Source organism: Chelon labrosus, assembly GCF_963514085.1.
Source record: "Chelon labrosus genome assembly, chromosome: 8".
Classification (NCBI taxonomy): Eukaryota; Metazoa; Chordata; class Actinopteri; order Mugiliformes; family Mugilidae; genus Chelon; species Chelon labrosus.
In genome coordinates, this window is record NC_140358.1 from 20,265,857 (window position 1) to 20,293,723 (window position 27,867).

Below are 27,867 nucleotides of genomic sequence, written 5' to 3' on the forward strand. Positions count from 1 at the left end.
GACGGGACTTATTTTTAGGAAGCCTGTCCTCGTCAAATTACCGCTGGGTGTGTTGAGCCTTTATAAAGGAAACAAGGAGAGGTGACGTTGGTGTGTGAGTGTGAGTGTGGTTAATAATGTGGACGGTGGGTATCGGCATTTATGGCTGCAAGGTATTTCTGACCCAAGTGTTACTCTTGAAGCGCCACTTTGAAAATGAATTAGACTGGAGATGCAAATGACCCTCGGACCTCCACCAGAGTTGTTCTAGAGGTGAAACGCTGAGCAGAGGAAGGTTTTATTGCAGCTGGCAAACACTCACACAATCATAAAATCATTTGATCCATTTTAGCAGCTTTAACTGGGAGATGTCCATAAAACTGCTGAAGCCTTTTATCAATCCAGTCTTGCACATCCCATCTCTGACTAAAGGAATATGAGGGACTCGTCACTTCATGGAGCCATTCCAAATGGCTGAACACACATTGCATTCATTGCTTTTGCATGTATTGTTTTTTCTTTTGTTTCTTCCTCTTAGTCCATCTTCATTGCTTCTTTTCATTCTCCAAAACAAAGCTGAGTTGTTTCTTGGGGCCTCTCTCCTCGGGTGCTTGCTGTTCTGGATAAGTCTGGCTCTCTCTAGCAGCTTTTGGATTCTCTTGTCCAGTCTGGGCTGAGGGGGCCGGCACTGAAGAGTCTTGGAGCACAGGTCTCGGGCTTATGGAGCACACTGCCAAGGGAGAAGAACAGTACAGTACAGTAAACCCTAGAGCCAGGAAGTGACACCATAGCTGTCCAGGTCAAAGGTCAAGATAGAGAGACACACAAGGGACAATCTGACGATTTGTCTCTATATTCCTAATGGCTCATTTAGAGTATGGCGGGACATAGACGCCGTAACTTACACACGTAGCCTACGCCATTGCAATTTATACTTGTGCGCTTGTGAAATTGTGAGTCATACAAATGTTTGTATCTCCGAACCTCCTCAGTTGACCTTTCCTCCGTGTGTTTTATTGATCCAAAACAGTCAATTCAAAAATTGCGGAGATGGAGAAGCAGCCGGAAATACTAAAGCGGAAACACGCCGCTACCAAACGGACCAATCACAGCTCTTGTGGCCTGCGTCGCCTCGGCGCATAGTTACATTTCTGGGGAGGCGCTAGTGTCTGCTCTGTCGCCGTAGCTTCTGCGTCAAGTTGACTAAACCGCCTATGACTTGTCAAGGTTTGTTGTTGGGTTTTGTTTGTTATAGTGAGAGCAGAAGGTTTGAGAAAAAGTTAGGGTTAGGGTAATGTGCTGTCCTTTGTCACAGCAGTAACTAAGATTCAAACTGGGGTGAAAGTTGAAAACTTGAAGGGGAAAGGGCATCATTTCCACGTGTTCAACATATGATCTTTACCTGTATGAGATCTGCTGAGCCCTGCTCTCATTCTGTACGCTTCTCTGAACTCTCCATCCTGTCACAATGGAAATGAAGATAACGCAAATGAAATGGGTTAAAATCACACTAAAAGTCTTAATATTTAGTTTCAAGTGGTATATTATCTTATGCTACAAGCTACTGTTCATTGAGATTAAACAATTTTCAGCCTGATGAATTTCATGTATCCCCCCAGAATGTATACATTATTCAGCATTTTCAAATAAAACCACTGAAATGTTTTATTAGTTAGAGAAAGAAGACAATCCAAGAATAATGCAGCTGCAATACCTGTGGCCAGTGTGTGATTGTATTATATGTGGCTCTCTCTCCCAGACTCTGGTGTCTGTGAAGGGGCTTCCTCGTTCTCTCCATGGCGGCGTCCTGGTGCAGGGTGTGTCTGCTGTAGGCTGGTGTCTGCTGGAGTGAGAACACGTGCGACATACCCAGAAACATCCAAGTGAATGTTACTGTTCTTGCTACGGCACTTCCACTATCTTGGAGTTAAAGTTGGCGGTTGGGTGAAAACAGGAATGCTAAAAGAGATATATACAGACCAACGTTTTTAATTTACCTTGCTGTTGAAGCTTTGAAGGTTTCTGGAGAGGATGCGCCGGATGCTGTCCATCTCCTCTGGCAGGAGGGGGCGGCTGTGGGAGCGAGGATCCACCCTAAAGGCAACGTTATCGCATGTGAATACAAGAGCAAGTGAGTATGATTCACTCGATTTTATATCTTTTGTGCACACAAGCACTGCTGTGAGATATGCTTGAGAACATGATGCATTAACTTTTAATCCTCTTGAGTCCTATAACAAAATGAACTAAGATAAAACAGAAAACACTTTTCCTACACTGTCTGCGCTTCCTCATGCCCTCTTTGGTCCCTTCTCTCCAGCTCCTGGTAAACTCGGAGGATGCTGGAGCGAGCCTGGTGTTCCTCGCGAATCAGGAAACGTCGAAGGTACTTCTTGTTGAACTGTTCAAACCTCACAAACACAGAGGGACACTCAGGAAATACACATGACAACATTACCACCTTGTCACCAGACAATACACTTGCCATTTGCTACCACCTACTGGTGATGAGGGGCATTATCTTTTAATAGGAATGTACAACAAAAACTTTTAGGGAAAAACACAAGCAGAAGTTACAGTAAAAGTGAAACAAATAACACTAACTTGTCTTTCCAGTAGTGCTGACCCCAGTAGCCAACCACATCCTCTATTCCAGCTAGCAGGTGATCTATGAGCTAAGAACACACATCAAGATATCATTTCTGTTTTATGTGCTGCACATTCGCACTTCGCTGATTTGTTTTTCTAAATGCCCAGTGTCCTCCCTGCATGTTCCATGTCTTATTTTCGTCCTCTGGGTCAAACGGACTATAACTGACTATAATGCACTGCACGATATACTGCACATGCCATATTTGCACTCATAAAATATTGCACTTATTTTATTATGCATTTACAAATTCCACAGAAATTAAACATGACAGTACATCTTATCTTGCTTAGCTTAGCTTAGCTTTCCATGCAATGTGTGTATTGTATTGAATTGTGGCAAGAAAACTGAATAGCTTAAGCTCCTTTTGGGAAGTTACAAATCTAAACTCTCTATACTGAGGTGATGTTTTATTACTCTGTGCAAGGAAATAATAAACTCTAAAATAAATTGTCTAGTTCCCTGAGCAGTAAGTTCATTTCACCGGTAATTTATTAAATCACAAAAACTAATATTGGCCCCCACATCCCCATCGCTCAACAAGCACGAGCTAATTTCACCTGTAATGTGGAGCACAGTAATATTGGCTTATTAAATTACAGGCCGTGCACTTCGCTGTGATTGCTGTAATTTCTCACCCTGCTGTGGATCTCCTCGCTGACGGTAGGCAGAGCTCTCTTCTTCCTCTTCACATCCAGCAGCTCCACTAGAGGCTTTATGGTCATCCCCTGAAAGCAAGCTCAACAGATTAAACCACAACAGAACCCCAAGAAAAATTGTTTTCATCACAATTCAAGTGGCATTACTTCCCGACCTGTACAAAGACGGTGAAGAGAATCACCACAATGGTGGTTGTGATGAAGAGCCTTTTCTTTGGGAAGTCGTCAATCAGGAAGACCAGGGAGAAACAGATTGCTCCTCTTAGGCCGCCGTAGGCAATGATGAACTGGTCTCTGAAGGTCACCGTGTTCCTCCGGACCTTGTTCACCACAGCAGTGAGCAGGAGAACGCCTTACGGACAGTGTGCATTGGTGATGTTGTATATGTTAAGCAGCGAGCTTGGTTAAAGGAAGAAGATTTTTGATTCTTGTACCTGTGGCCCTCCAAACGAGACAGAGCAGCAGCGTGGAGCAGACGAAAGGCCAGCTCCACATGTGGACGTCCTGTATAGTGGACACCCCCAGGAAGATGAAGATTAAAGTTTCACTCACGCTGCTCCACATCTTCAGGAAGTACTGGATGCTGGTGTTGCTGCGCTCTGACACGTTAGCTTCCACGTACTGCTTCATGGTCACGGCGCACGTCACAATGCTGCAGGGAAACCAAAACCAATCAGTTTTTACACAATGTTAAGCATTTACAGGTGATGGGAGTTTAGGTTTGGGATGTAGCAGCACTCACGCCATGATACCAGAGAGGTGAAGCATCTCTGAGGTCAGGTAAGATAAGTAGGAGTAGAGGAAGACAAAGAGTGGGGCGATGACCTGGGCTTTGGAGGTGAACCGTGAGGTGAGGGCTGCCAGCAGGCCAAAGAAGAGGCCTACAAACAGGCCCCCCAGACCCACCACCACCACCCTGCACCCGCCCAGCAACACATCCAGGCCTGACACTGAGGGCAGGCGGAGGAAGGACTCAAACAGCTTGTAAAGCACCTAAAAGGAAAAATGCCGTATTAATATCAAATAACTGGTTTAGGACAAAGTGCCTGGAGGCAAATCCCACTTCTGCCCTTACCACGGTAACGGCGTCGTTGAGCAGTGACTCGCCAAACACCAAGATATGCAGCTGTTCGTTGACATGCATCTCCTGGAAGACAGAGAGCACAGCCACTGGATCGACGGCAGCGATCAGCGAGCCAAAGAGCAGGCAGTGGAGCAGAGAGACGTCACCTAGAGAGCTCTGGGCCAGCAGGCAAACGCCATACAGAGACAGGCCGATGCCCAGCACGTTCCATAAGGTACCCAGCACTGCATACCTGGATGGGGCATGCAAAATACACTTTAGGTTGCGTCATATTCATGCATTTAAAAACTTACTGTAGTTCCAACTGGGTTACAAAATAAGCCAACCGACCAGAGAATGGTACCAAGGTTTTCAAAGAACAGCCTCCCCGGCAGGAAGTATCCTGCGTCCAAGACGATAGGCGGCAGCAGGAAGAGGAAGAAAGCATCTGCGCTGAGAGTCGGGGGAGCAGAGTGACGGACCCCGTAGATCACCCCTCCAACCAGAAGGCCCACCATGATGAGGACACAGCTCTCTGGGACGACTGCTGGAACACGACCCGACCAGTGGAAACCTGAGGGGACGAGACACAAGAAATATAATGTTTGGCTTAGTGTCATACACATCACACTCACACAAACTCTTTAATATGTCCGTAGTATGTCTGTTGGATACTGAAATACTGAAATATAATTTAGTATTTTGCGGAGATTCACACTCAAATTGAAGGAAGGTGTAGGAGATACAACTGTTTTATAAACAGTATCCTATTAGACTCAGAGTGATCAGGCACATGACCCTGAAGCTGTTTCATAGACAGATGTGGGATATAACGTCATTATTTATTAGAAAGAGAAGCAGGTAAAAGGTCTAGAGTTGTTTCCAAGCATGTCATTTGGTTCTTTCTCATTCTGAGAAAAAATAATGCACTGGTGAGTACTGCAACATAAAAATTCCTGGACATCAATCAAATACAAGAGTGGTGGAGCGCAGGACCCCTTTACAACATCTAGACAAGTTAAGAACACTCTCTAGGAGAGACTTCACAAGAGTAAATACAGAGGGTTCATCACAAGGTGCAAACCATTCATAAACTTCAAGAGAAGAAAGACCAGAGTAGATTTTGACAAAAAATATCTAAAAAGGCCCAACCAGATAATACTCAGATCAGCCTATACCGCGATGGAGAAGGCTTGGAACTACTCATGATGAAATCTTTACTCCACAACATCATGAGGTTGTGTGATGCACTGGCATGCATGGAGGGGCTAATATTGAACTGATGATGTGACAGAAAAGAGAAGCATTCGGTTGTATTCTGAGGTGTATGGGGATATACAGTCTGCTCATGGTCAGCCAAATGAAGCCAAGCTCCCTGAGCATGCATTACACTTGCTGAAGACACAGCTAAAGACAAAATAAATAAAGCATAAAACAGTTTTTTCCTTTTTGGGTTCCAGTCTTCATTCTTGATGAAGTATGGAAAATTAACATTTTTATTACGATTATGGGGCGTCCATAGCTGAACCAACACCAACAAAAAAAGTCATTTAGTAGATTTTAAATTAAACGGCCGGCACAGTGGTGTGGTGGTTAGCACTGATGCCTCACAGCAAGAAGGTTCTGGGTTTGAATCCATGGGGCCTTTCTGTGTGGAGTTTCCATGTCCTCCCTGTGTCTGCATGGGTTCTCTTCCTCCCACTGTCCAAAGACATGCTTATTAGGTTAATTGGTGGCTCTAAATTGGCCGCAAGTGTGAGTGTGAGTGTGAGTGTGAATGGTTGTCTGTCTCTGTCTCTGTCCAGGGTTAGGGTTAGGGTTAACCCTCTCGCCCAATGACAGCCGTGATAGACCCCCCCCCCCCCCCGCGACCCTCCAGAGGACAAGATTATGATTATGATTATGTTTATTTGTTACATGAGAACCTCTGCAAATATGGAAATGTGTTTAAAAAAATAGTTTAATTCTTACACCTTTCCTTAGATAAGGACATTAATACCAAAAAATTAAAGCTGGAAGTCTACATATAAAGACACCCGAGCCAATCATATATTATATAATATAGTATAGTATGTCCAAGCCAAAATAATATGTCAAAATATTACCATTTATTGTTCATGCAAGGGAAAGTGAAAGTTAGAAACTCAGAAGGACGCTAATGTGGTACAGCTTTCAGTTCTTCAAAAATCCAGGACAACATGTACTGTACATGTCAAAGAGAGAGTATTATCTTTATACTACCACAAAAAAAAAAAAAAAAAAAAAATGTGATCTGTAAGGAACTGAGTTTAGTTAGCAACTTGGGTCATATTACTGATGCAGTAGTTGATTAAACACTTCAAGCCATGAAGTCACCTTAAGTGACATATTTCTCAGAGATTTTAGTAATGCTAATACCTATAACCACCTGCATTACCTAATTACACATACAGCAGCATCAGCAGAAGCACAGCCGAGGCTCACCCAGCTTGGCCAGCGAGGCCAGCATGATCCACAGCACGATCTCAAAGGGAGCCTGCACGTGGTGGTAGTCCACGCTGAACACCCTCAGAGCCATGGGCAGGTCCACGGACAGGCTGCCATCGCTGCTGTTGAAGCCCAGCGAGGGGGGTAGGTTGTGGGGCTGAGGGCGCTCGTCAGGAGGGGTCAGGGCCCGACATCCCAGCACTGAGGCAGAGAGCAGCAGCAGAGGGAGAGTCCACAGGGCAGCCATCCTGCAGCCATGCTTGGGACAACAGGAGAGAGAAAGAGAGCAGGACACAGGGTGTAGAGACAGGGGGAGGGCGACCAGCATGCACACAAAACAGCCTGAACAAATCTCACGCAGCCACTAATGTGCACAGGAATCCCTGAGCTGGCAGTGCAACACACACACAGACACGTTGTGTTTCCATTCATCCCATTCTATGACATTTAACACCTCCAATAGATTGAAAATAAGCAGTAACATACTGTATTTTGTTCATCTAATAGCATGAGCAGTGAAAGGCCTTCTGGGATATATAGCTAATTTGCACATGATGTGATGCCAGTGCTTAATTTTCTTGAAATGTGTTCTCTGTTGGGGTTTATATGATTTGTAATATCCTATTTCAAACAAACAAGTTATTACAGACGTGGCACACTGTGATTATTGACATTTTTTACAATACTTAATAACGTGGAGTTACAGATATCTTCCGCTGTGGAAACCAGATGACTTTAATTAGCGGCCAAGACAATATCTTCGCCTCTCAGAGTCGTATTATTAAATTCAGGCTTTATCATCTTTCTACATGCTCCTCGTTTAATTTCAAAATGCTGGCAGTGTGATCTGTTTCACAGCCAACATAAGGATGGCTTTCAGAACAAACCTTCCAATTTATAATTAGCAAAAATAATATGTTTAGAGAATGTTATTAAGCAGGTCATTTACACAATAAGCTCTAAAATATGTTTGCTAGAGAGACTGTTTTTTATTTTCCCTTCTGAGCAGATGGCATGTGAAGATGTTGCTGCTTTTGGAAAGTTGTTACACATCCTTCTGCACTCCAAGAGCACTTTTTAATAATTGTAAATCAAACTACACTGCCTGGCCAGAAAACAAAGACAGTCGCCACCAAAAAAAGGTCACACACTCTACATGCCTTCACTGTGGCATTGTTTCAATAAGCTTCTGCAATGTCACAAGATTTATTTCCATCCAGTGTTGCATTCATTTTTCACCATCTTGTATTGATGATGGGAGAGTCTGATCACTGCGCAAAGCCTTCTCCAGCACATCCCAAAGATTCTCAATGGGGTTAAGGTCTGGACTCTGTGGTGGCCAATCCATGTGTGAAAATGATGTCTCATGCTCCCTGAACCACTCTTTCACAATCTGAATATGCCTGTGAACATCAAGGAAGAAAAAATCCATTGATGGAATAACCTGGTCGTTCAGTATATTCAGGTAGTCAGCTGACCTCATTCTTTGGGCACATAATGTTGCTGAACCTAGACCTGAGCAACTGCAGCAACCCCAGATCATAGCACTGCCCCCACAGGCTTGTACAGTAGGCACTAGGCATGATGGGTGCATCACTTCATCTGCCTCTCTTCTTACTCTGATGCACCCATCAATCTGGAACAGGGTAAATCTGGACTCATCAGACCACATGACCTTCTTCCATTGCTCCAGAGTCCAATCTTTATGCTCCCTAGTAAATTGAAGCCTTTTTTCCCGGTTATCCTCACTGATTAGTGGTTTTCTTAAGGCTACACAGCTGTTCAGTCAAAATCCCTTGAGTTCCCTTCACACTGTACGTGTGAAAATGTTCTTACTTTCACTATTAAACATAGCCCTGAGTTCTACTGTTGTTTTTCTTCGATCTGATTTCACTAAACGTTTAAGTGATCGCAGACCACATTTCTTCTTTGAAGACAATAGTTCCCCACTATCCTTCCAGTTTTTAATAATGTGTTGGACAGTTCTTAACCCAGTTTTAGTAGTTTCTACAATCTCCCTAGATGTTTTCTCTGGTTGATGCATGCCAATGATTTGACCCTTCTCAAACAGACTAACATCTTTTCCATGACCACGGGATGTGTCATGAGACATGGTTGTTTAAGAAATGAGAAGCTACTCATTAGGTTAAATAACTTGTTGTCAGCTGAAAGATAATCGTCCATGCAGTAATTATCCAATAGGAGGCTCATACCTATTTGCTTAGTTAAATCCAGGTGGTGACTTTTTTTTTTTTTTTGGCCAGCCAACATATAACTATAATAAATTGCAAACTGAACAGCGCATCAGAGCTCCACTGTGTTTTCAGATAACCAGGAAATGGTTTGTGGTTTGAAATTCAAATTGGATGATTTGTGTTTGGAACTTATGTTGTTTAATTACTCGTCTTATTGAAAAATGCTGCAGAGCTTGTTATACCGTTGTAGAAATGCTTTATAAAGTATGTCTTCTCAGAAAATGGTGTCTTCATGTGACACAATTTGTTTTCACTTTTTTGGAACTTTTATTATCTCTTTGCAAAGTCAAACAGAAAATGTTGGCTTCCATTGATAGGAAACCTCTTTTTTGGCAAATTTTCTGAGCTAACAGGAAAAGCACAGATGTGTTATTGATGGATGCCTTCCACTTGTTGAATCATGCCTGCTGATTCACTATCTTGGCCTATGTGTAGACACTTCATGTATATACATGTGCTTTTCCTGCTATTACAAGTCCAAAGTGACTTCCAGACCAGTAGGATAACAGCATATTAATGACAACAACTCCAGACCTACAAGTGATTAAGTACCTGTTAGTGGGGCAACTTCCAATTTTGCTTTTCTCATTTTTTTAAGCCAGCTAAGAACACCTGTGTGAGCAATTTTGCTAAAAAAATTAGTTCAAAACTTTCCAAAATGCACAAAAACTGTCAACAGTAGCACTGGATGTGACAGTGAGCCAACGTCACTTTATACACAACTCTAACATCTCATCAGTCCTGTTGACGGACAGGTAGCCAGTGGATTAAACAGTAGCGATGGGCGACTACTAGGCTTAGGTGAGTTCACCTAAGAAGCACTATTGAGGATCCTGAGTAGCCGCCTCATGCTACCGGCCTTTTCCAGGCAAACGGTTTGACTTGCTGCTGGTCCACTGCTTTATTAGCCTGAGCAGAGGCTGTAGGCTGCCTTCAAAAGGAACTCGTGAACTTGAGGGTTACGAAGTCAAGTGGTAACATCGACCGTGATGCTGCCTTCACATCGGGTCATGTTTACTGTAAATGCTCATCTCTTGTATTCAGGGCCTCGTAACTGGACATTTTTGCCAGGGTTGGAGTTCTCGAGTTATGACGAAAGGGAATGATGCCTAAATACAACGCAGTTTAGTCAGTAGAGATGTTTCCTTGTAGTTTTATATTATGCACGAGCAGATACTAGTGTGCACAACGTCCCCCCATGATGTAACCACAGACAGCAAACATGTCACAACTCATGAACTCAGATCTTATCAAACATCTCCACTTGCAAGGTCGTTAAAACCACAGGAGAGGGCTATCTGTATATACTCTTCTCATCAACGCAGTAAACACAAGTCCATTTGAAGGTGGCAATACACCTGTGCTTTTTCAAAATGTCTGCTGTGAAGGAATTATTGCCTGGTTGTACATATCCTTGCTCCTATACTATTAGTTTTTACATAGTGGTTCCTTTCCGTGGTATGCAGGTTTAAGTCCCCTTTAAATTAGGATCTAGTGAGTATGATGTGGGGTAAGTATTTTGTTCACTGTTTTCTATGCTCTCAATACAAATTACAAAGTAGTTCTCAAGAGACAAGTTTTCCAGTAGCTCATATGGGGTTTGACTTGATTTATACCTCTCCCAAAGGCAAAATCAATTTTTCCTGCTTTGTCTTTATATTTAATTTTTAGATTAGCCGTACTAAATTACCTGGGAATTACCTGCCATAATCTCTAGACAGCAGCCGTATGTAACAAAGCCTGATTAGACAGCCACATCTAATCTATTAATTACTGGAAAACCTTGCTGAATCTCTGTTTTCCATCTTTTTTGCACATATGAATGAACCGCCTCGGGCTTCCCAAAGAGTACGCTAGTGCATGTTAATGGGCGCCATTATCCTCGCTGTAGGAAGCGGAGGATTTGTGATTCACAGGTTACAAATCAACCTCAAAGAGGGCAGATCCGTCATAAATCTTAAGGTCGTTGCTCTGTCTGTTGATGCCGGAGCTCGCTGTGATCTGCAGCAGGTGCCTTTGACAAAACTGCTGACCCCGTACAAACCTTAGAACGTAGGTGAGCAGGAGTCTGATAGGCTGCGATGTACAGCTTCTCTTTTCTCATTGTGTGAAAGTTGACAAGACAGGACCCTGAGTGAACAAATGACTAGTCAGGTGTCTTCCACTGATTTCTGCACGTCTCCTTGTTGCAAACCACTTTCGATTCTGAAAATCCTCGTGTCTCCAACAGAACTGCCGGCTCCATACAAACCTTAAGAGTCAGCATGGAGGAAGTAGCTGAGCTGCAGTCTGCTAGGCCGTGGTTCACCACTTCTCATCCAGCAAACCGTGATCATGAGAGAGTCTGAGAGAGAGCTATAAGCAGTTTTTCCTTTCATTTATATATTAGCTAACAGTAACGTATGGAGTTGCCCTGAATTGCATGTTTTTGGGAGTGACATCTATACGGCTCTGGCCTAAATGTTGAAACCAAGGTGTTAAAATGATCATTCGGTTGTGGTCTGAGTGGTTAGACGGCTGTCTGTCATTGTGTCTGTGACAAATCTGCATCATGGACGGCATGGCCTGACTGGGGACTTTCTGCGAGGAGTTCCTCCCACCGTGCAAAGACATGCCTGTGGTTAATTGGTGATTCTAAATTAGGTGGAAGGGTTAAAGTGTGAAGGGTTGTCTGTCTCTCCGTGTTAGCCCTGCTAGACTGGCAACCTGTCCAGGGGTGTACCCCTCCCTGCCTGAGATAAGCGGCATAACTGAACAGCATAAAAAAAAAAGACCCATAAGACTCTTTGAGATTATATCTTGATTTAATACATTAAATAATTTGCACAGCTACACCTATAATGTCAGTAAAATATATATAAATGACATACTGTATTATTATGAAGAGGTAAACTCACCGTGTTGGTGTAGTACTACAGTCTAACAGCAGATGGCATGTGTGAAGCAGCACAAGTTGAAGCATCATTTCATTAAGCAGGCAAACAAGGCATTGTTTAAATATAGTACTGATATAGTGGATTGCACTTTTTTTTTATTTCACAGTCTTATCTGTGTGGGTTTGTGTAAACTTGGGAAGGGAGTACAGAAGCAAAAGGAGACAGTTAAGCTCTACATGTCATACTTTTACACACACTGTTTCATTGCAGATGAGGATTCTCTGAAATCCTCAGCACTGGGGAGCTGAAGTTGGACGAGCAGGGCACTACGTTGTGGGTGTTCATATAGCTGATTTTGTTGCTGTTGTCTCCTGAGCTTTCCACCAGACCTGCCTCCAAAGAGTCTGGCCCCTGCGACAGACAGCCGGGCTGCGGCGGTGGCACCAGCCCGTGCAGGAGGCTGTTCTCCAGGTGGGAGTTGCATCGAGCTAAGTTGTCAGTCAGATGCTGCATGTACACCTCCTCCAGCTGTTTCTCCAGCAGCCCGTTCAGCACCGAGTTAGACATGGGCTCCAGTCCCGATCCAGGCAGATCCAGGCTGATGTCCACACTGCCCCCCATCACCAGATAGCCCTGGTCTGGTACGGATGAAAGTGGATCACCCTGTGGCTCCCGCTGGCCTGCATAGTTTGGGTGAAGGTAAGCTTCGGGGACAGGATGCTGAATGTAAAATTCAGGCTGGCCGACGGTGTTTCGAGGTGCGTTGTATGAGATGCGGCCTGAGTCGGCCACCTGCAGATCTGGATACTGCTCCAGGAGGCTGCAGTCTTCTATACAGACAGGATGCAGGGCACGGGTAGGTGAACACCCAGGGATCAAGAGGCCTACATGATCATGATGCACCACTTTCAGTCCACGGGCTTGGTTGGAGTCTTCCTGGTTTGGCCCTGATTGCATGAAATAAACTGGTTATTATTATTTTTTCTTGGAAATGTTCCAAAGTTTTCAACTTTAAAAATCAAATTTATTCAAAATTCAGTAGATTCTGGCAGCCCAGAACCGTTGCATGTTCTTGTTTTGTCAAAAAAAACAAAAAAACCCCACAAAGAATATACTGTATATACAGACATACTCTTCTGCGCCCATATGTGCTAGCTGTCTCGAGTCTGGTCCTGATTGCAGGAAATGAAGGTTAGAAAATAAAGTTATTTAGGTGTTTTCAGTTTTGCTTGAGCTTCCTGTGTGAAATTTACATTTTGACACTGACCTCCATTCAGAGGGCTGTTTCAACAATGCCTTAGTGTTTGATATTACAGTTAAAATCAACTTAATTACTTTGTCATGTCAGAGTTTTAAACAGGAGTAGATTAGAGCAGCTCTAAATCAGGTGATCCATTGTCCTTGTTGCTTTTTTACTCATACACTTAATTTACTGCATGCAAAAGAGGAACTATTTCACAGGAACTGAGGGAGCAGGACCGCACCAACATAAAACTACGACGTGAAGCAAGCAGGGGTACACATATTTCACATCACGCTCGAGTTTCAACGTTTTCATTAGGTAACAGTGATGAGCCTTCTTACCTTCAGCTGAATGCCTCTGTGGGTCTGCAGAGCTCGAGTCGGACAGCGTACAGTTGAACGACTCAGCACAATTAGTGTTTGTCTGCAATTTCTTTCGCATGGATGTGGAGGCAAACTTTCTCTCCTCCGTGTAGCAAAGCATTCGGAGAAAACCTTCGGCCAACATGGCTCAGAGCGACCGTCCTCTTGCTGTGTGCCTGCTCTTGTTCTGTTTAGCTTCTTAAAATGTTATACGCCAGTGTCACAGTGGTGCTCTGATCATGAAGTTTGTGCCGTTTCACTTCTGCAACTATAAGGACTGGCCTCTTCCACGCCCCACCACACACTTCCTTTATTAATCTATAACATCAATTTTGTAAAAAAAAAAACAAAAAACAAAAAAAAACTTTTATACGCTTTTATACAAACAATACAGGTTGAGAACAGTTACAAGGTGATGTTAAGTTTAAGTCATGGAATCAAAATGTAGAGGTTTTATGAGGCACTGGTTTCAAAGTAGAAATCTACATAGAAGCAGGTGAAGTTGGAGACAGTTTTAGGACTTTATTTACAGTTGTGTAGTTCTGTGGCATCCCACCTTGAGGTCACATCCTACCCACAGGGTAAAAACATTAATCTGATCTGAAAGTTGTTCTGCATTTGTACAAACGTTTATGGACTTTTCTCAGTTGTTTTTGTGAAACTTTTCACAAGTCACTCATTTAAAGGCGATCAGGTGAAGTTTATAATCTCTCTTTCCTTCGGTTTAATGTTTAATCAGTCCGAGCAGTCATGTGCACGTCCAGTAATCCTCAAAGTTATAGGCTCTGAATAAACACATCAAACATTATTGCAGTACACAAACTGGAAACATGTGGCTTTTATTGCTGATGTTTTGACCAAATGTAGCTCTCTGTCTTTCGGTATCATACAGGAATAAACACCTTGATTACACTGATCAGGGAAGCTATGAGGTATTCAATTGCACCTGAGAAATTGGGATCCACCAACTTTGGGAAAATCAAAGACAACGCTGCCACAGATTATTAATTTTCTAGCACATTGCTGCAAAATCAGTTAAATCTTTCTTGTTTTGTTCTTGATCTAATAAAGCATTAGACAATGTACCTTTTCTTCTTTCATTCTTCTATTCCTTCAGTAAAACAAACCACATGTTCACCAGTGTTCAAAGCAAAGCTGGAGGTGGCCATGTTTTGGTTTGTTTTCACCGCTTTGTTCCCTGCTGCATGAGCATGCTGATCAAAAATGACGCGTTCAGGCTCATCACATCGCAGTTCTGTTGGATGAGGCGGTAGTGGTAGTTGTGTGCACATCCACCAAATGCAAAATGTGGTTTAAAATGCAAATAAGCCCAAAGGGAGCCATGGTTACAGTAAGTGGTGCTCATTGTATCTCAGTCTTATTCTTAGAACTATTCTCAAGCTTATCGTTTGTTTTTATTTAATGCTTTTTTAATGTAAAAATACACTTTAAGAACACCTGTAACCACAAATCATTTTATTTTTGTTTGCCTAGAACGGGTCCTTAGAGTTCTGGGGGGTACGCCATGTTTCTACTATAGGTCAGAACAGAGATACTGAACACAACCTAGAGACTTTGTTGTTTTGAAGCTGAAATGGTGGCTTGAACTTGGTGGGACTTTAGCCAAAAACTGGATGTAGCTACTGGCACTGTACAGTATGTTCTGGAAAATGGAAAATGAGAATTTGCAGAAGGTTTCGATCTGAAACCTCACCACTAGATGTCACTACATTCTAGAAAATGGTCCTTTAACTATAGTTGAGAAAAAAATGTAAAACAGCACATGATTGAAATATTTCTATATAAAAAGTAAGTTGATAACATTCTGCAAAGGGCAGAGCAGTCACTCTAAAACATGCCTGTCTCTTTTTATGAATAAAAAGCACAATATGTTTTAATATACAAGAGGAATACTGAAAGCATGCAGACCCCTTCACTTTTTTCTCACTTTATAGTGTTACAAATTTCCTTCTAAACGTATAAAACTGGCATCATTTCCTCTTTAATTTTCTCTCAGCTATCCATAAAGACACAGAGAATGTTTTTAGGAGTTTTGGCAAATTTGTCAAAACTTGAAATTGCTCATCCAAAATACTTTACAGCGTCAATTCGGTGCTTAGAAGCTAAGTAACAGTTTGAGTCTTCTTGAATGAGTCCTTCCAGATTTTGGATATATCATTACCTGATCTGGATCTTGACCCAAGAATATTTTTCCTCATCTTCACAGACTCTACAAACTCAAAGCAGGCTGCTGGGTGTCCTGCTGCTCGACCATAAAGGCCCGGACTGGTGAGGCGCTGCAGATACGGTTTTCCTTTGGAAACGTTTCCACATCTCTGCAGGAGACTTCTGAACCTCTGTTAGACTTGATTTATGTGCTCTGAGACTCAGATTTCCAAGTTTAGGGCTCTCATCAGGGTGGTTTCAATGTTCTTCAGTTTCACATTCATCGAGGCCTCTGTGCTCACGGGAACACTCAAAGCGTTCGGCATTATTTTATATCCTCCCCCAGATATATGCCTCACCAGTTTTATTGTCTGGGTCTCCAGTTATTTGAACATTTCTAAGCTACGTCCAGTCCATTCAGGTTCAGCACACATTTAAATGATTATTGAGACTGTCTGAGTGACACAGCAAAAGTGAGAGATTATTCTTTTTGAAGAATCTTCTCAAAATGCATTTTTCCTTTGTCATAGTGAAAAGACTTTAAGTTTATAACATAGTAAACAGAATAAAGGGCTCTAAAAGTGATTCAGTCAAAGAACAATCACATTCTGTCAACTTAAAATTATTTATTGTACATAAAAAATAACAGTATGTTACGAGGAGGCTGCATTTCTTTCAAATTTGTCTGACTGTATCGAGAGTCATCTTTTTTTCCATCTTATTTCCGATTCATTTCTGAGAAGACACTGTACCAGTTTGCGTAAGACAGGGAATACCAGCACGACGTCAAACAGGATTTAAAAGAAACGGCTATCTAACTTCCCTTAATAAACAAAAAAGAGCAAATACAAATTCCATTTCACATCCCTCTGTGTTTTCAGACTTTTACATTTTGGCATGAATTATCATTTTTTTTTTAAACATACATCATCTTGTAGAAAACATTTGCTATTAAAACAGCATTAAGACAATATAAGTAAATAAAACAGAGAGAATGGGATTGTAATAGATGCGTTTTACAGAAGGTGCTGCAGTATTGGCGATGACATAACTGGCAGGGACACACAGTGTTTCCAGGATTTAAGACTTCTGTTGATTAAACCTGTCAAGTTAAATAAATGACGATCATGTTTTATGGTCTGATGTTAACGCGGATGTGGATCTGTTTTACAAAATATTGTGTCTGGTGACGTGTTCTCAAAACGGGAAGCTACACATTCATCGCTAATGGTTGATTGACATGTCATTTAGGCCAATAGGCTTAGCAGGCTGAGGTTAACGGGAGGAAGCAGAGCTGTTTTTAGATTTACCCATAATCCTCTGCTCTGGTACCTCCTTTCACTACAGCTGGCAAGGCACAGCTGAACACAGATTAATAAAAAAAAGAATAAACATACTGAAAAAAGTAAATTAAAACGGTCCACATATTTAAAAGCTGAGTGTTGCGTTGCTTCTTTTATTTTTTACTCATTTATTTAATTTTATTTATTTTTTTAATTCCTGGGTCTAATCCAGGTCAGGCTGCGTCCAGGTCTGGGTCTAGGGAGGGCCTGAGGTCTCAGGTAGGAACAGTGTCAAGCTGCTACTGCTGTGCTTTCTTTGCTAGAGCCTCGGCCTCCTGCGGAGAAGCAGAGATAGAGATAGAGAGAGAGACAAAGGGGGAGAAAGGAGAGGAAGAGGGACAGTGTGTTAAATTAAAATGGAGGATATTGGTTTATGTATCCCCTGCCACAGCTCCAAGGAAAACCCCTCAGTTTCTATGGTTACTGGCACACCTCCCTGCAGTTCCTGTCGTGGCAGAGAGGAGGTGCCAGTGCGCAGGAGTGAGCGATAAAGGAGAAGGGGCCTGCTGGGGTGGGAGGATATCATGAACAGATGTATTATGTAATACGTGTATTTTCTGTATGGAAATCTCGCTGCGAGGACACAAATACATTTTGGCACATGAGCCTGTTTTTACAGCAAATATGATTAAGCTGTAGGAATGCAGTTCAAAGAAGGGACAGACATGTGTTACCTTAGAGCCTGGTGGAGCAGTCAGGCCCAGAAATGCATACACAGCATTGTCCTCTCTGGCATCAAAGAAGGCCTCATAATTCTGTGAAAGAACAAGACACCCAGAGAGAGAGAGAGATGTTTAGCGCAGAGGATGCAGCGGAGGATGAGCTCCCCTAAATCTCAACTCCATCCAGAGGAATGATAATGCGAAACAGACTCTGGAGCTGTGCCTCGGGGGCGACGGACTGAGCAGTCATGACGAGCCGCCGAGGTCGCGTTATTTGTCCAAGGACAGGCCACGGTCGTCAGTCTGATAGGACGGCATTGTCTTCCGAGTAAACAAGCTAAAACATTACCGTTGAGCTGCGCACAGCCTCTCACATTCTTGATCCCTCACTCCTTCTCATTCTTTTGTATTCCCTGCTTTTTTTCCCACACACACACACAAACAGATTTTTCACAAGCGCCCTACAGCTGCAAGTGTCCTGGGAAATGCTGTCCTCTTTGTCTGTGACATTCAATACAGCCCATCCCGCGTGTGCAACTTCACTTCCAGCCATCCATTAGCTGCATAGAATGATGCCACTGTGCACTCAGGCTAAAGCTCCAATGTGTTTACAGAGGGAGTAAACTAGCATCTGCTAACACGGGGCATAAGGTTTGTATAGGGTTTGGCAGAGTAGAGTATAATCTAAGCAGGACCGAAGCTGAGGTATTAGCAATACCAAGTCCAGATTCCTTAATTCTACCACTGTGACTCCTCACCCATAAGATGTTTCTGATTATTCTTATTTTGTTTTCTCATTGTATGGTCAGATTCTATGGATTTCCTCAGCAAACAAGGAGCAGTGTGGAGTTTGAGACATGTGCTAATTCACTTTGTGCTGAGAGTTAGATCTATAGGATCAATACCATAGACTGTATAAATATGGACAACATGTCCCCACTTCCTTGCACTGGCCAAACTGATGCTATATTCCCGGGGATACGGGCGGCACCATCTTGCAACTTTGGAGCCAGAGTCTGCGCAGTACGGTCCGAGAGCAGAGCCACGTGGAGCCGCCATATCGATGAACCGACCACACTTCCGCCAGACTCACTCAAGTTTTTTGTTTACTTAATGCTGCGCTCTGCTCTACATCCACCAGTTACAAGGGAATATTGGATTAAACACTGTACTTATTTTTTATTTTTTTTTCATGACAACTGGTAGTCGCATCCTGTTTCCATAGTGTCAAATGACTAACTAAAACGAAACTTATCCAAAGAATTGACACTTGAACATGCATCAACATTATATGAACTACCTGAAATGACAGAAACCATGCTTGGAAAAAAAAAATCATTTGACATATATTTTAGTGTTTTAGTTCGGCCCAAGTCACATCCACTAACATGGAGGAGGCGGAGCTTATGACTTATACTGTAGCCAAACACCAGGGGGAGCAGCTGTCCATCTTTATACAGTCTACGATCGAAACCAATCATATACTGTATCTATTGGTTAACTTTGGCCAATAAGAGTTAGTAGAAGAAAACTGGCTAAGAAACTGTGTTACTTGAGGAGAGACCCACACCACCTTTGTGGTAAGCTAAGTTATGCTAAGCTAACTAGCTTCTAGCTCCATTTTCACACTTAACTGACAGCTACTAATGAAGTCAATATTTTCATCCAACTCTCAACATTCAACTCCAAACTACTCTCTAACGTGTAACTTTGAGGACTTCTGCATAACATCGGGATACATCCATGGTAGAATACGTATTTTATTTTCACATAATATCATTAAATTAATATAATAATGCAAAGAAAGTTGGAGGCAATGATGAAAAATTTATGCATTTCGACCTTCAACGTATTAGCTACGCAGAGGCAGACCAACCTTAGCATTATAAATCATTTAGAGTTGTATTTCTGGTCACTTTATGAATGAACTTTCAATATTCTCTTCCTTTCAAATCTCAGCCATCTCATGCAGAAGATACCTGCCTTTTAAGTTGTTGAACTCACCATTATATTCCCCAGCTGGTCCTTAACTTTATCTGTCCTCAGTGCATTTAATACATCGTTTTCATTGAAACCAGTGGCCTGCTGCTACTGAAAGCATTTAGAGTAGCTACAATGAACCAGAGCAGTGAAGTGGCAGCTCAGGTGGGTGCTGGGGTGCAGTGTTAAGTCAGATGATTACTCTCACTACAAGCAAGCTTTGTTCTCATTACAAAGGGTCACATCATAAATTGTTACTATAAAAGTGTAGTTTTAAATGTATTTACTTTTAGAAATGTCACTAATGCATGACTTACTGAGGTAGTTGTCAACAGTTGGTACCTGACAATGAGAGCTATCTGAATAGTAAGTGCACACACAATCACATGCCAGACATCCAGTGTACACGTGTGTCTCACCCCGCAATATTTAGTTTCATTGAATATCTGTGGGGGGAGAGGGTTCCCCGTGGCGGGCCTGGACTCCTCCGGAATATTCTCTCTCATCCACTTCCTGTTGGCCTCGTTGGCCGCGATGTCGCACTCCTCGAATTCGATCTTGTTGGCCGCCAGGAAGCCCATCACATCCTGCTGCTGCTTCTTAATCTGCGTGCGAGGGAGACGAGAGAAAGGACGACAGAGAGGGGAAGTTGACGGTTAGCGATGGGTTAACGCCAGCCGAGTGAGGAAACATAAGGGCCTCAGTTCACCATACTGCCATCAGTCTGCTACAGAAACAGGGGCACTTCTACTCTGGTGTGAGAAATGGCACGACACAGATCTCTGCCTGCTCTGTTACTAAGTTAGCAACCACTTGATGACAAGTGAATATAGTGATACATGGATGCTGAAGAGGTTGATGTCCCAGGACTGGACATCACTCTTTACATTATAGAGGAAATGTCCCTGTTAAAATGTCAAAATGAATTGTTTTAGGCAGGTGTTTCTATCCCCGCAACAAGATATTTCCCTGCACCGGCAAAACACAAACATTAACACTTGTCATGTTATGACACTTTAAAAACCAACTTCTCCTGCTCGATGCAAAACAGACAGCTTTTCATGTACGAGGATCTAAAAAAAAACAACTAAGAGCTAAAAGGAAATTTAAGTGTGTCAGGGATGACACTGTGACATCCTCTGGGATCTCACCTCTTTGGGGTGTAATATCAGATGCAAGCTTTTGTTGTGTCACTAAAAACCCTAAACAGTCACACAGAAAGACAAAGAACGAGCTAAGGAGTTGAAGCGTTTCAACTCTATATGTCTTCTACATCGGTATCTCTGGATGTGCGTCTGTGTGTGTGAGTCAGTGTGTGAAAGTGCGGCCCAATGAGCTCCTAGTGGGTGTGTGTAAGAGGGAGGATGGCCCTACAAGGCTAGACGGAAACAAGAGCTCCTCTGGGACTCGAGAGGAGGTAACTGGTCAAACACGAGCCAAATAAGGCCTGCTGCAAGGAGACACACACATCCACTCTCAGCTGCACACACACACACACACACCAAAGTAAATCATAAACCTAATAAGGGTCAATTTATCATCTTCCCGTCAGTCCCATCACCTCGACGCGAGGGCTCCTCCCAGATTCACGTCGTACAGATGAGACAGGTGGATTATAAAGTAGCCCTCTGTAGAAACAACACTGACGGCACGCAAATGAGGCAGCTGACAGCGCTGTCAGATTAGACGTTGTAATATTTGAATCACTTAATGGCAGTTGCACTCCAAAGGGCAAAGTCCTGAATCCAGCTCCCTCCCCACCTGCTCTAGAAACCAGCGCGGGATGAAGCAACCGAGCGGAACGCTATGAGCTCAAACACACTTTAACACACTCTGTTTCTCTTAACACACACAGACACAATCCTCTCTCTGATGGAAGAATCTGCACAGCCTCCACGTCACTCTTACTGCCCCTACCAAGACTTACATTTGGGCACGATAGACCAACTAGGTTCTCAAATGCTAAATTTAAGTTAGTAGATTTTTTTTTACAGTTTTTAATTCTCCTTCTCTTTGGCACTCTCTGGTCATGGCTCAAACAAGCCTGCATTGTACTGTCGCCAAGCAAAATTAATTTGTAGGGCAAACTGGCCACATGCCATCTGCCCCTCACTCTAATTGCACAGTGAGAGCTCCCAGCGTCGCCCCTGTCCAGTGCTCTCTTGGGTCCCGAGTCTTGAATTGAGCCCCCTGTGATTTTAACATGGAAGAAAACAGACTGTCCCTGGCTTTGGGTGTGGCAATAAACAAGGACTCTCCTCTTGCCTGGTATAATTCATTCCTTATCTGTCTCTCTGGAATGCCACAACGTTACTCCTCAGTCTTCTTCTAGAGAGAGAGAGAGACAGAGAGCGTCGGGCCAGTATCAGCCACACACAGCCAGACTTCAGGAAGGATTTGCATGTGTCAAGTTTGATTTCCATGATTCATACTTGCGTACCGCTCACAACAAAACAGTATGCGTACACATGCAAATACGGCATGCTTACCAAAATATAAACCTATCCCTGTTTTATTTATTTAGTCTTCACATGGAACAAGCTGGTTCTCGTGGTGTCATACCACTTTGAACCAAACTACGGTATCACCAACAAATGCTGCTGCGATATTAGACCGACTGCCCCCTGTCCCCAAGGGGATAAACCCTAATGATTTTGGGTTTTGGTTTGTACAGGTAAACGGTTCACTCATACTCAACAGCTTTCAGTTGCACTGTCATGAAATCTTTGCATGGATATTCATGGTTCTCAAGAGGATGAACCGTAATGACTTGGCGATCCCCAAACATTGTGAAATTTGGTAAACACTTTCATTTTCTCCACAGGATGAATAATAAAAACCTGGCATTTCATCAGGCAGCATGACCAAGGCCAACTTTGACGTCACCTCACAATGTCTGTGTCAAATAAAATAGCAGACTGCAAAGGCTGCTGCTAACAGCTAAGTAGCATATCTATAGAAAAATATATAGAATAGCCACGTGCACTTACTGCCTATTGCACTTCTGGTTAGATGCTAATCTGCATTTCGTTGCTCTGTACCTGTACATGTGTAATGACAATAAAGATGAATCTAATTTAATATAATCTAAAATAAGACTTTGTATCAGTCTTTCATCGGGTGAAATGTCCCTGACTGGTCACTAGTGCCAACGGCTGCTTGGTGTGAACCAACCTTTGTGTTTTGGGCTAATTAGTAAATGCTAGAATGGTAAAATGTTAAACTGAGATGGTAAACATGGCTGACGAAGGACCAGCTGAACGTCAGCACGATAGCAATGTCACTGTTAGCATGCTAGCACAGTCACATAACATTTAGCTCGAAGCGTAACAGAGTTTTGCCTGCACGGAGTTGCTAGCGTGGCTTTCGATGCTCAGTCTTACGTGACAAACTAGGATCATGAAAATTAATGCAAAGCATACTGTCAGTCACTAAGAATTACTAACTGCCGTCTCAGTAAACATGAACAAACTTCATGTTTAGTGAGAAAGGAGTTAGCAGTTCTTCAGTTTTGTGTTTAGGTTTCATACGTATCCTCTCGCTTTAGATATAGGAGCCTGACATAAACACAAAATTCCTTGCAGACACTATTTGACACAGATCAGTTTTTTTATATGCACTGACACCAATTCTTTCAGCACTGACTCTGTGTCCTACTTATGTAGAGTACCTCTAGAACAACACTTGGTTCTTTGTGCAACAACACGAGTATTGATCTGTAAACACAAGGTTTCCAATTCATTCAATAACCACAACCCAGGGGTTAGTTCAGTGTGTTTACTGCTGCTCGCAAGAGGCAATAATGGGACAGATCAGAGGCCTCTCATGTTGCAGCGGCGCATATATTGTTGCACCAATCATTATTTTTGACTAACTGGAACTTGAGTCAACCACAGCTGTAGGAGAGGGAATCTGCGCCATATGCACTCCGGCTACCATTACACGTTATCACGTGTGAGCCGTGGCGGGCCGATGAGATCAGATCCAGGCCTGATCAATCCCAGAAAAAGCTCCACTCTCTGACATTAACACACAATGGCAGGTGAAAATTGGATGGACCGTATCTGCAACACAGGCTTAGATCAGTGCATGCAATGGGGGGCTGACTCAATCAATTATGCTGACCTCAATTCTTGTTCAGTTCAATCAGGCAAAAAAACCACACTGAAACTAAATTTGTCTACAGATAAGACTAAATTATGTTCCTCACTATTCTGAAGCCAAACATGAATGCAGGCAAATGCACTGTCTGGACCAAAGGAAACGTGAATCAAGCCCAGCCCTGTGTGTTTTGTAAGGAGAAAGTTTTGCCTTGATTAGATCAAGTCTGATTTCTGCTGAAAACAGTCAGTTACCGACATTTCACCAGAAGCAGTAGCCTCCACCCAATCCTGAGCTCAGTCAGCATTACAGCATTGTTACAAAAGAGTCTAACACTGCCACTTTGTCTTGATTCCCTCACTGCTGCTTAAAGGTGAAACAAAAGCAAAAAGGTCAAATGAATTACCTCTTACATACAAATTTACTGACTCACTGCATCAACCGTCCAAATAGCACTTGACCTATAGACCTCAATGTCAAACCCACAGTGGAGCAAAGTGAAGTAATGCATTCTAAAAGTAAAAAACATGGACATACAAAGATCCATTACACCATGCACAGTGTTCCAGGTTATTACAGGTTCTTAGAGAATTCATTGTGTCAATGAGGACGTTGTTCAATAGTGGCTGCTGTGCATAAATGGAAATGAGGGAGGAAATGTGCTGTAGTGCTGGCTGATGTTTTTGGCAGTTTCCACAGTTTTGACCTTGGCCTTTTTGTCAAGGGCCGGTACTGTACGCTGCCACAGGTGTGTCTGTGTGCATTTACATGTGTGTATTTAGGAAAAAAATCCTAGTTTGTTAGTCAAATTTGTCTCCAGTGTAACCTCAGGACCAAGTGAAACGGTCACAATCCCTCATAGAGACCGTCTGTAGGTTTTACACAGAAAACTTTAACTAAGGCTATTGCTAAGATTTATCTGAGGATGTGGCCACGTTGTGTGACCAATTAAAAAGCCATGAGCCGTGGCACTGGAAGTCCCTCTAGAGTACTCACACAGAATACATTTCTTCAGGTGAGTCAAGCACTCTGCTTCTAATTACCGGGTGGACTATAATGAAGTCAGCTCTCAGGCAGTTTGCAGGGATACCCATCTTCCGTACTATATAGGACGAGCATAGATCATTGGTCAAGGCGGGGGGATAAGCTGGTGGTCAGTCCTTTCCTCGGGAACTCTAGACCACCCAAACTGTGCCAGGGAGCTGATCCGAAATCTAAATATTCTTTGTTTCTTGATGTGCTCACCAGAAAAGATTTCATTCTAAACAATAATATATATGCTTTAATACATATTTCATCATATATTTATGTTATTTAGTCTCTTCTCTAAACTGCAGCATTGAAGCTTCACAAAGACAACAATTACTCCAGGACTATTATACTTGAAAGCAAAGGCCAGCTGGCATGCACACGCCCAACCTAATGTACTCACTATACATGCAGATGGGAACTGTTGAAGAACAATCGTGTTGACATAACTCGCCTTGACAATCGGCTGCGGTTAAACCAATGAAACATATACTGTATAGAAGATTATTTTCTGCTGTTGCATGGCTCGAATGCTGCATCAAATCAATGAGCACCAAAAGCTATTAAATGGCTCGAACACTCCCATCTGCATGTACAGTAGCTTGTCAAGCACTGAGTCTGATACATCCCTCTGGCTAACTTTACACCGTCTGTCTCTCTGGCCTGCAATCGTCTTCCGTGATAGAACAAAAGCTACGAGTTGTTTTGGAAACACTCCTGCGTGTCTACTTGTTTCTGGCTGTTCCTCCGTCCACATGCTGAATTGGGCCGGAGTGGTGAACGTAGCAGCAGACACTGCTGGATGGGGGGAATGCAATCACATTGTTTTGCAGACACTGATGCAATCAAACGGCAAGCGCAGTGATGGCAGCGTTTCGACCGCGCTTTGCCACTCAGCAGCTTGCCAATGCATAGAGAGACACTTTAAACTACTGTGCATATCAGACGTGGGGCTGAGTCAGCAAATCCTGTAAATCAGTGTAAAGAAATTGGTCAACACAGCAAAGCGTATCAAGATGCGTTCAAGACAATTTAGCCGCTGATTTGCCGATACTAAAAACGCTACACAAAAGAGATGATAACATGAGTATAAGGAAGTGCGTCTGTGCAGCGCAAGAGTGCATGAGCTCGCCCACTCGATCAAGCAGACTTTACTAAGAACAGATCAATGAAAGGTGATGCATTTTCCCGGACAGACTCCAGCACTGTGATGGCACGGCTGGCTCTAAACTCCTACCACTCTGACTAGAAGCTCCCGTCCTGCGAGGCTGCTTCAAATGACATTTACTGTAAGGGCAATAAAGTCTCTCAGTGCTGGCCGACTGGAAAGAGGCTTGATTGTTTCCTGTGTGTCTGCGAGCTGTGAAAACAAACTGCTCAGTGAGGGTAGATTATCCTTTACAAGTGATTTATATTACAGTACTTCCATATTTGTGTATGACAGTAAGAGAAGCTGCATGAGTGATAGTCATACTTTGCATCAGAGACATGAGTTGTATGCAAAACAAATTTGGTTACAAGAACTACAAAATTATTGCATTGAGTGCTTCTACTACAGCCAAATATGAGTCTAGACTGAAGCCCTAAAGTTTGTGTGAGTGTTCCCCGGCTGCAGCTGTATTTCTAAAAAGGGGGCCCTGGAGAATTGCATCACCGTCATTCCTCTCTACTCTGGAAGAAACTGGCAAACTTGGAGCTGAAGGTTCTCCAGGCTGCAGCACAATGAAGGGAACATTTAAGGATCTACTTTCTGGTGCAGACCCCAGAAAGCCTGCCTTATCACACGCACAGACTTCCTGCACTTGGCATTAGGTGGCAAGGCAGAGAAGTTCGAGTTATTTATTGATATATTTTTTTTTCTGCATTCTCGTTCTCAGTGTGGTTTCAACTGCCAAAACTGTCACATCAGGAAGCAGTGTGACAAACCGCAGCTGAGACAGAAGTGTAGTTTTGTACTAAGACTTCCTGTCTCTGTCTTTCTCTGTCACAAAGTTAAAGAAATAACAGAGGAGTGGACACTGAGAAAGTTCAGCTGTGTCTCAGATGTAGAGGGGGGCTGAGCTGCGTGCTTGCTGATGAGTCAGACCACTCCAGACTGGGAAGGATGACAGCCTTATGGACATCAGCTAGCGAGTTCAGTAAAAGTTCAGCTGCCTTAACAAATATGCTGCAGATAAACCAGACAAAAAAAAAAAAAAAAAGCATGCATACAGACCGTGCCATTGTTTTATCTCTTACCGAAGTGGATCCAGAGGACGTTGCTATGTAGACTTTGATCACCATGTTATATCCCTGATGCAGTCCGGTAAGCAGCGGTAGGTTGCACTGCTCCTGGCAGACACTTTGCAAGCTGGAGGCTGAGCAATGAGACAAAGAGCAACAGCGACTAACTTCCAATGCTGAAATGTCTGGATGTCTGTTGTAGGCAGCGCAGACTATCTGCGCAAATGCTCCTGTTCTCAGCACTGGATGGAGCTTTGCATTCCTCCTCCGCCTCCACTCTGCCTCCCCGCCCCTTCTAGTCTCTCTCTCTCTTTCTCTCCCTCTCTCTCTCTCGCTGTAGAGAGTAGCTAAAAGCACACACTCCCAGACACGTACGCGCACACAGAGTGGCAAGCGGCTTGTCAAGATGGCAACGCAACGGGGTGATATTGTCTGAATATTTAGGCATCGACCCCCTTTGTCTGCAAGCCAGACGCCGGCTATTGTTCTGCAACACTGAACTAAATGTGCACGGCTGCAGGTGTCCTGGTAAACGCCTGCACTGATAGGAGTATATAGGGGGGGATCAACAATATAGTCTTCTGCTGTCATTTTTTTTATTATTATTATTATTTATTTTTTTGAACACTTTCTGGACGCTTTTGTGTAACAGCACAGCCTCTGGAAGGAAGCGCCGTCTTCGAGCAGCCTTCCTCTCCATTAGACGGGCTTTGTGGGCCCCCTGCAGGCGTCTGGAGCAGACGACGCAAAGGCTTTTCCCCCTGAAACGAATTTAGGAAAGCCGACTGACAAACAACACACACACACACA

At 43.1% G+C, this 27,867-nt stretch overlaps 3 protein-coding genes across 3 annotated transcripts; all 3 read right to left on the minus strand.

Moving 5' to 3' along the window:
* Positions 1-156: 156 nt before the first annotated feature.
* Positions 157-7,064, minus strand: LOC311492175 (sodium/hydrogen exchanger 2-like; the record flags this gene model as incomplete). Its single annotated transcript, XM_084550373.1, has 13 exons — positions 157-709; positions 1,382-1,439; positions 1,694-1,822; positions 1,977-2,073; positions 2,256-2,390; positions 2,584-2,654; positions 3,268-3,357; positions 3,444-3,640; positions 3,723-3,940; positions 4,031-4,281; positions 4,364-4,604; positions 4,703-4,925; positions 6,815-7,064. 13 exons carry the CDS (start codon positions 7,062-7,064, stop codon positions 525-527), a joined length of 2,145 nt encoding a protein of 714 aa, XP_084406499.1. The 3' UTR covers positions 157-524.
* Positions 7,065-11,871: 4,807 nt separating this feature from the next.
* On the minus strand, positions 11,872-13,862 carry LOC311492339 (uncharacterized protein). The gene is made up of 2 exons (XM_084550595.1): positions 13,533-13,862; positions 11,872-12,895 (listed from the first exon to the last, which is right to left on the minus strand). Exons 1-2 carry the CDS (start codon positions 13,696-13,698, stop codon positions 12,210-12,212), a joined length of 852 nt encoding a protein of 283 aa, XP_084406721.1. The 5' UTR covers positions 13,699-13,862; the 3' UTR covers positions 11,872-12,209.
* A 2,469-nt stretch (positions 13,863-16,331) lies between these two features.
* LOC311491590 (uncharacterized protein) lies at positions 16,332-27,865 on the minus strand. Its single transcript, XM_084549560.1, has 4 exons — positions 27,073-27,865; positions 20,124-20,309; positions 17,737-17,817; positions 16,332-17,337 (listed from the first exon to the last, which is right to left on the minus strand). Exons 1-4 carry the CDS (start codon positions 27,646-27,648, stop codon positions 17,302-17,304), a joined length of 879 nt encoding a protein of 292 aa, XP_084405686.1. The 5' UTR covers positions 27,649-27,865; the 3' UTR covers positions 16,332-17,301.
* Positions 27,866-27,867: the final 2 nt, after the last annotated feature.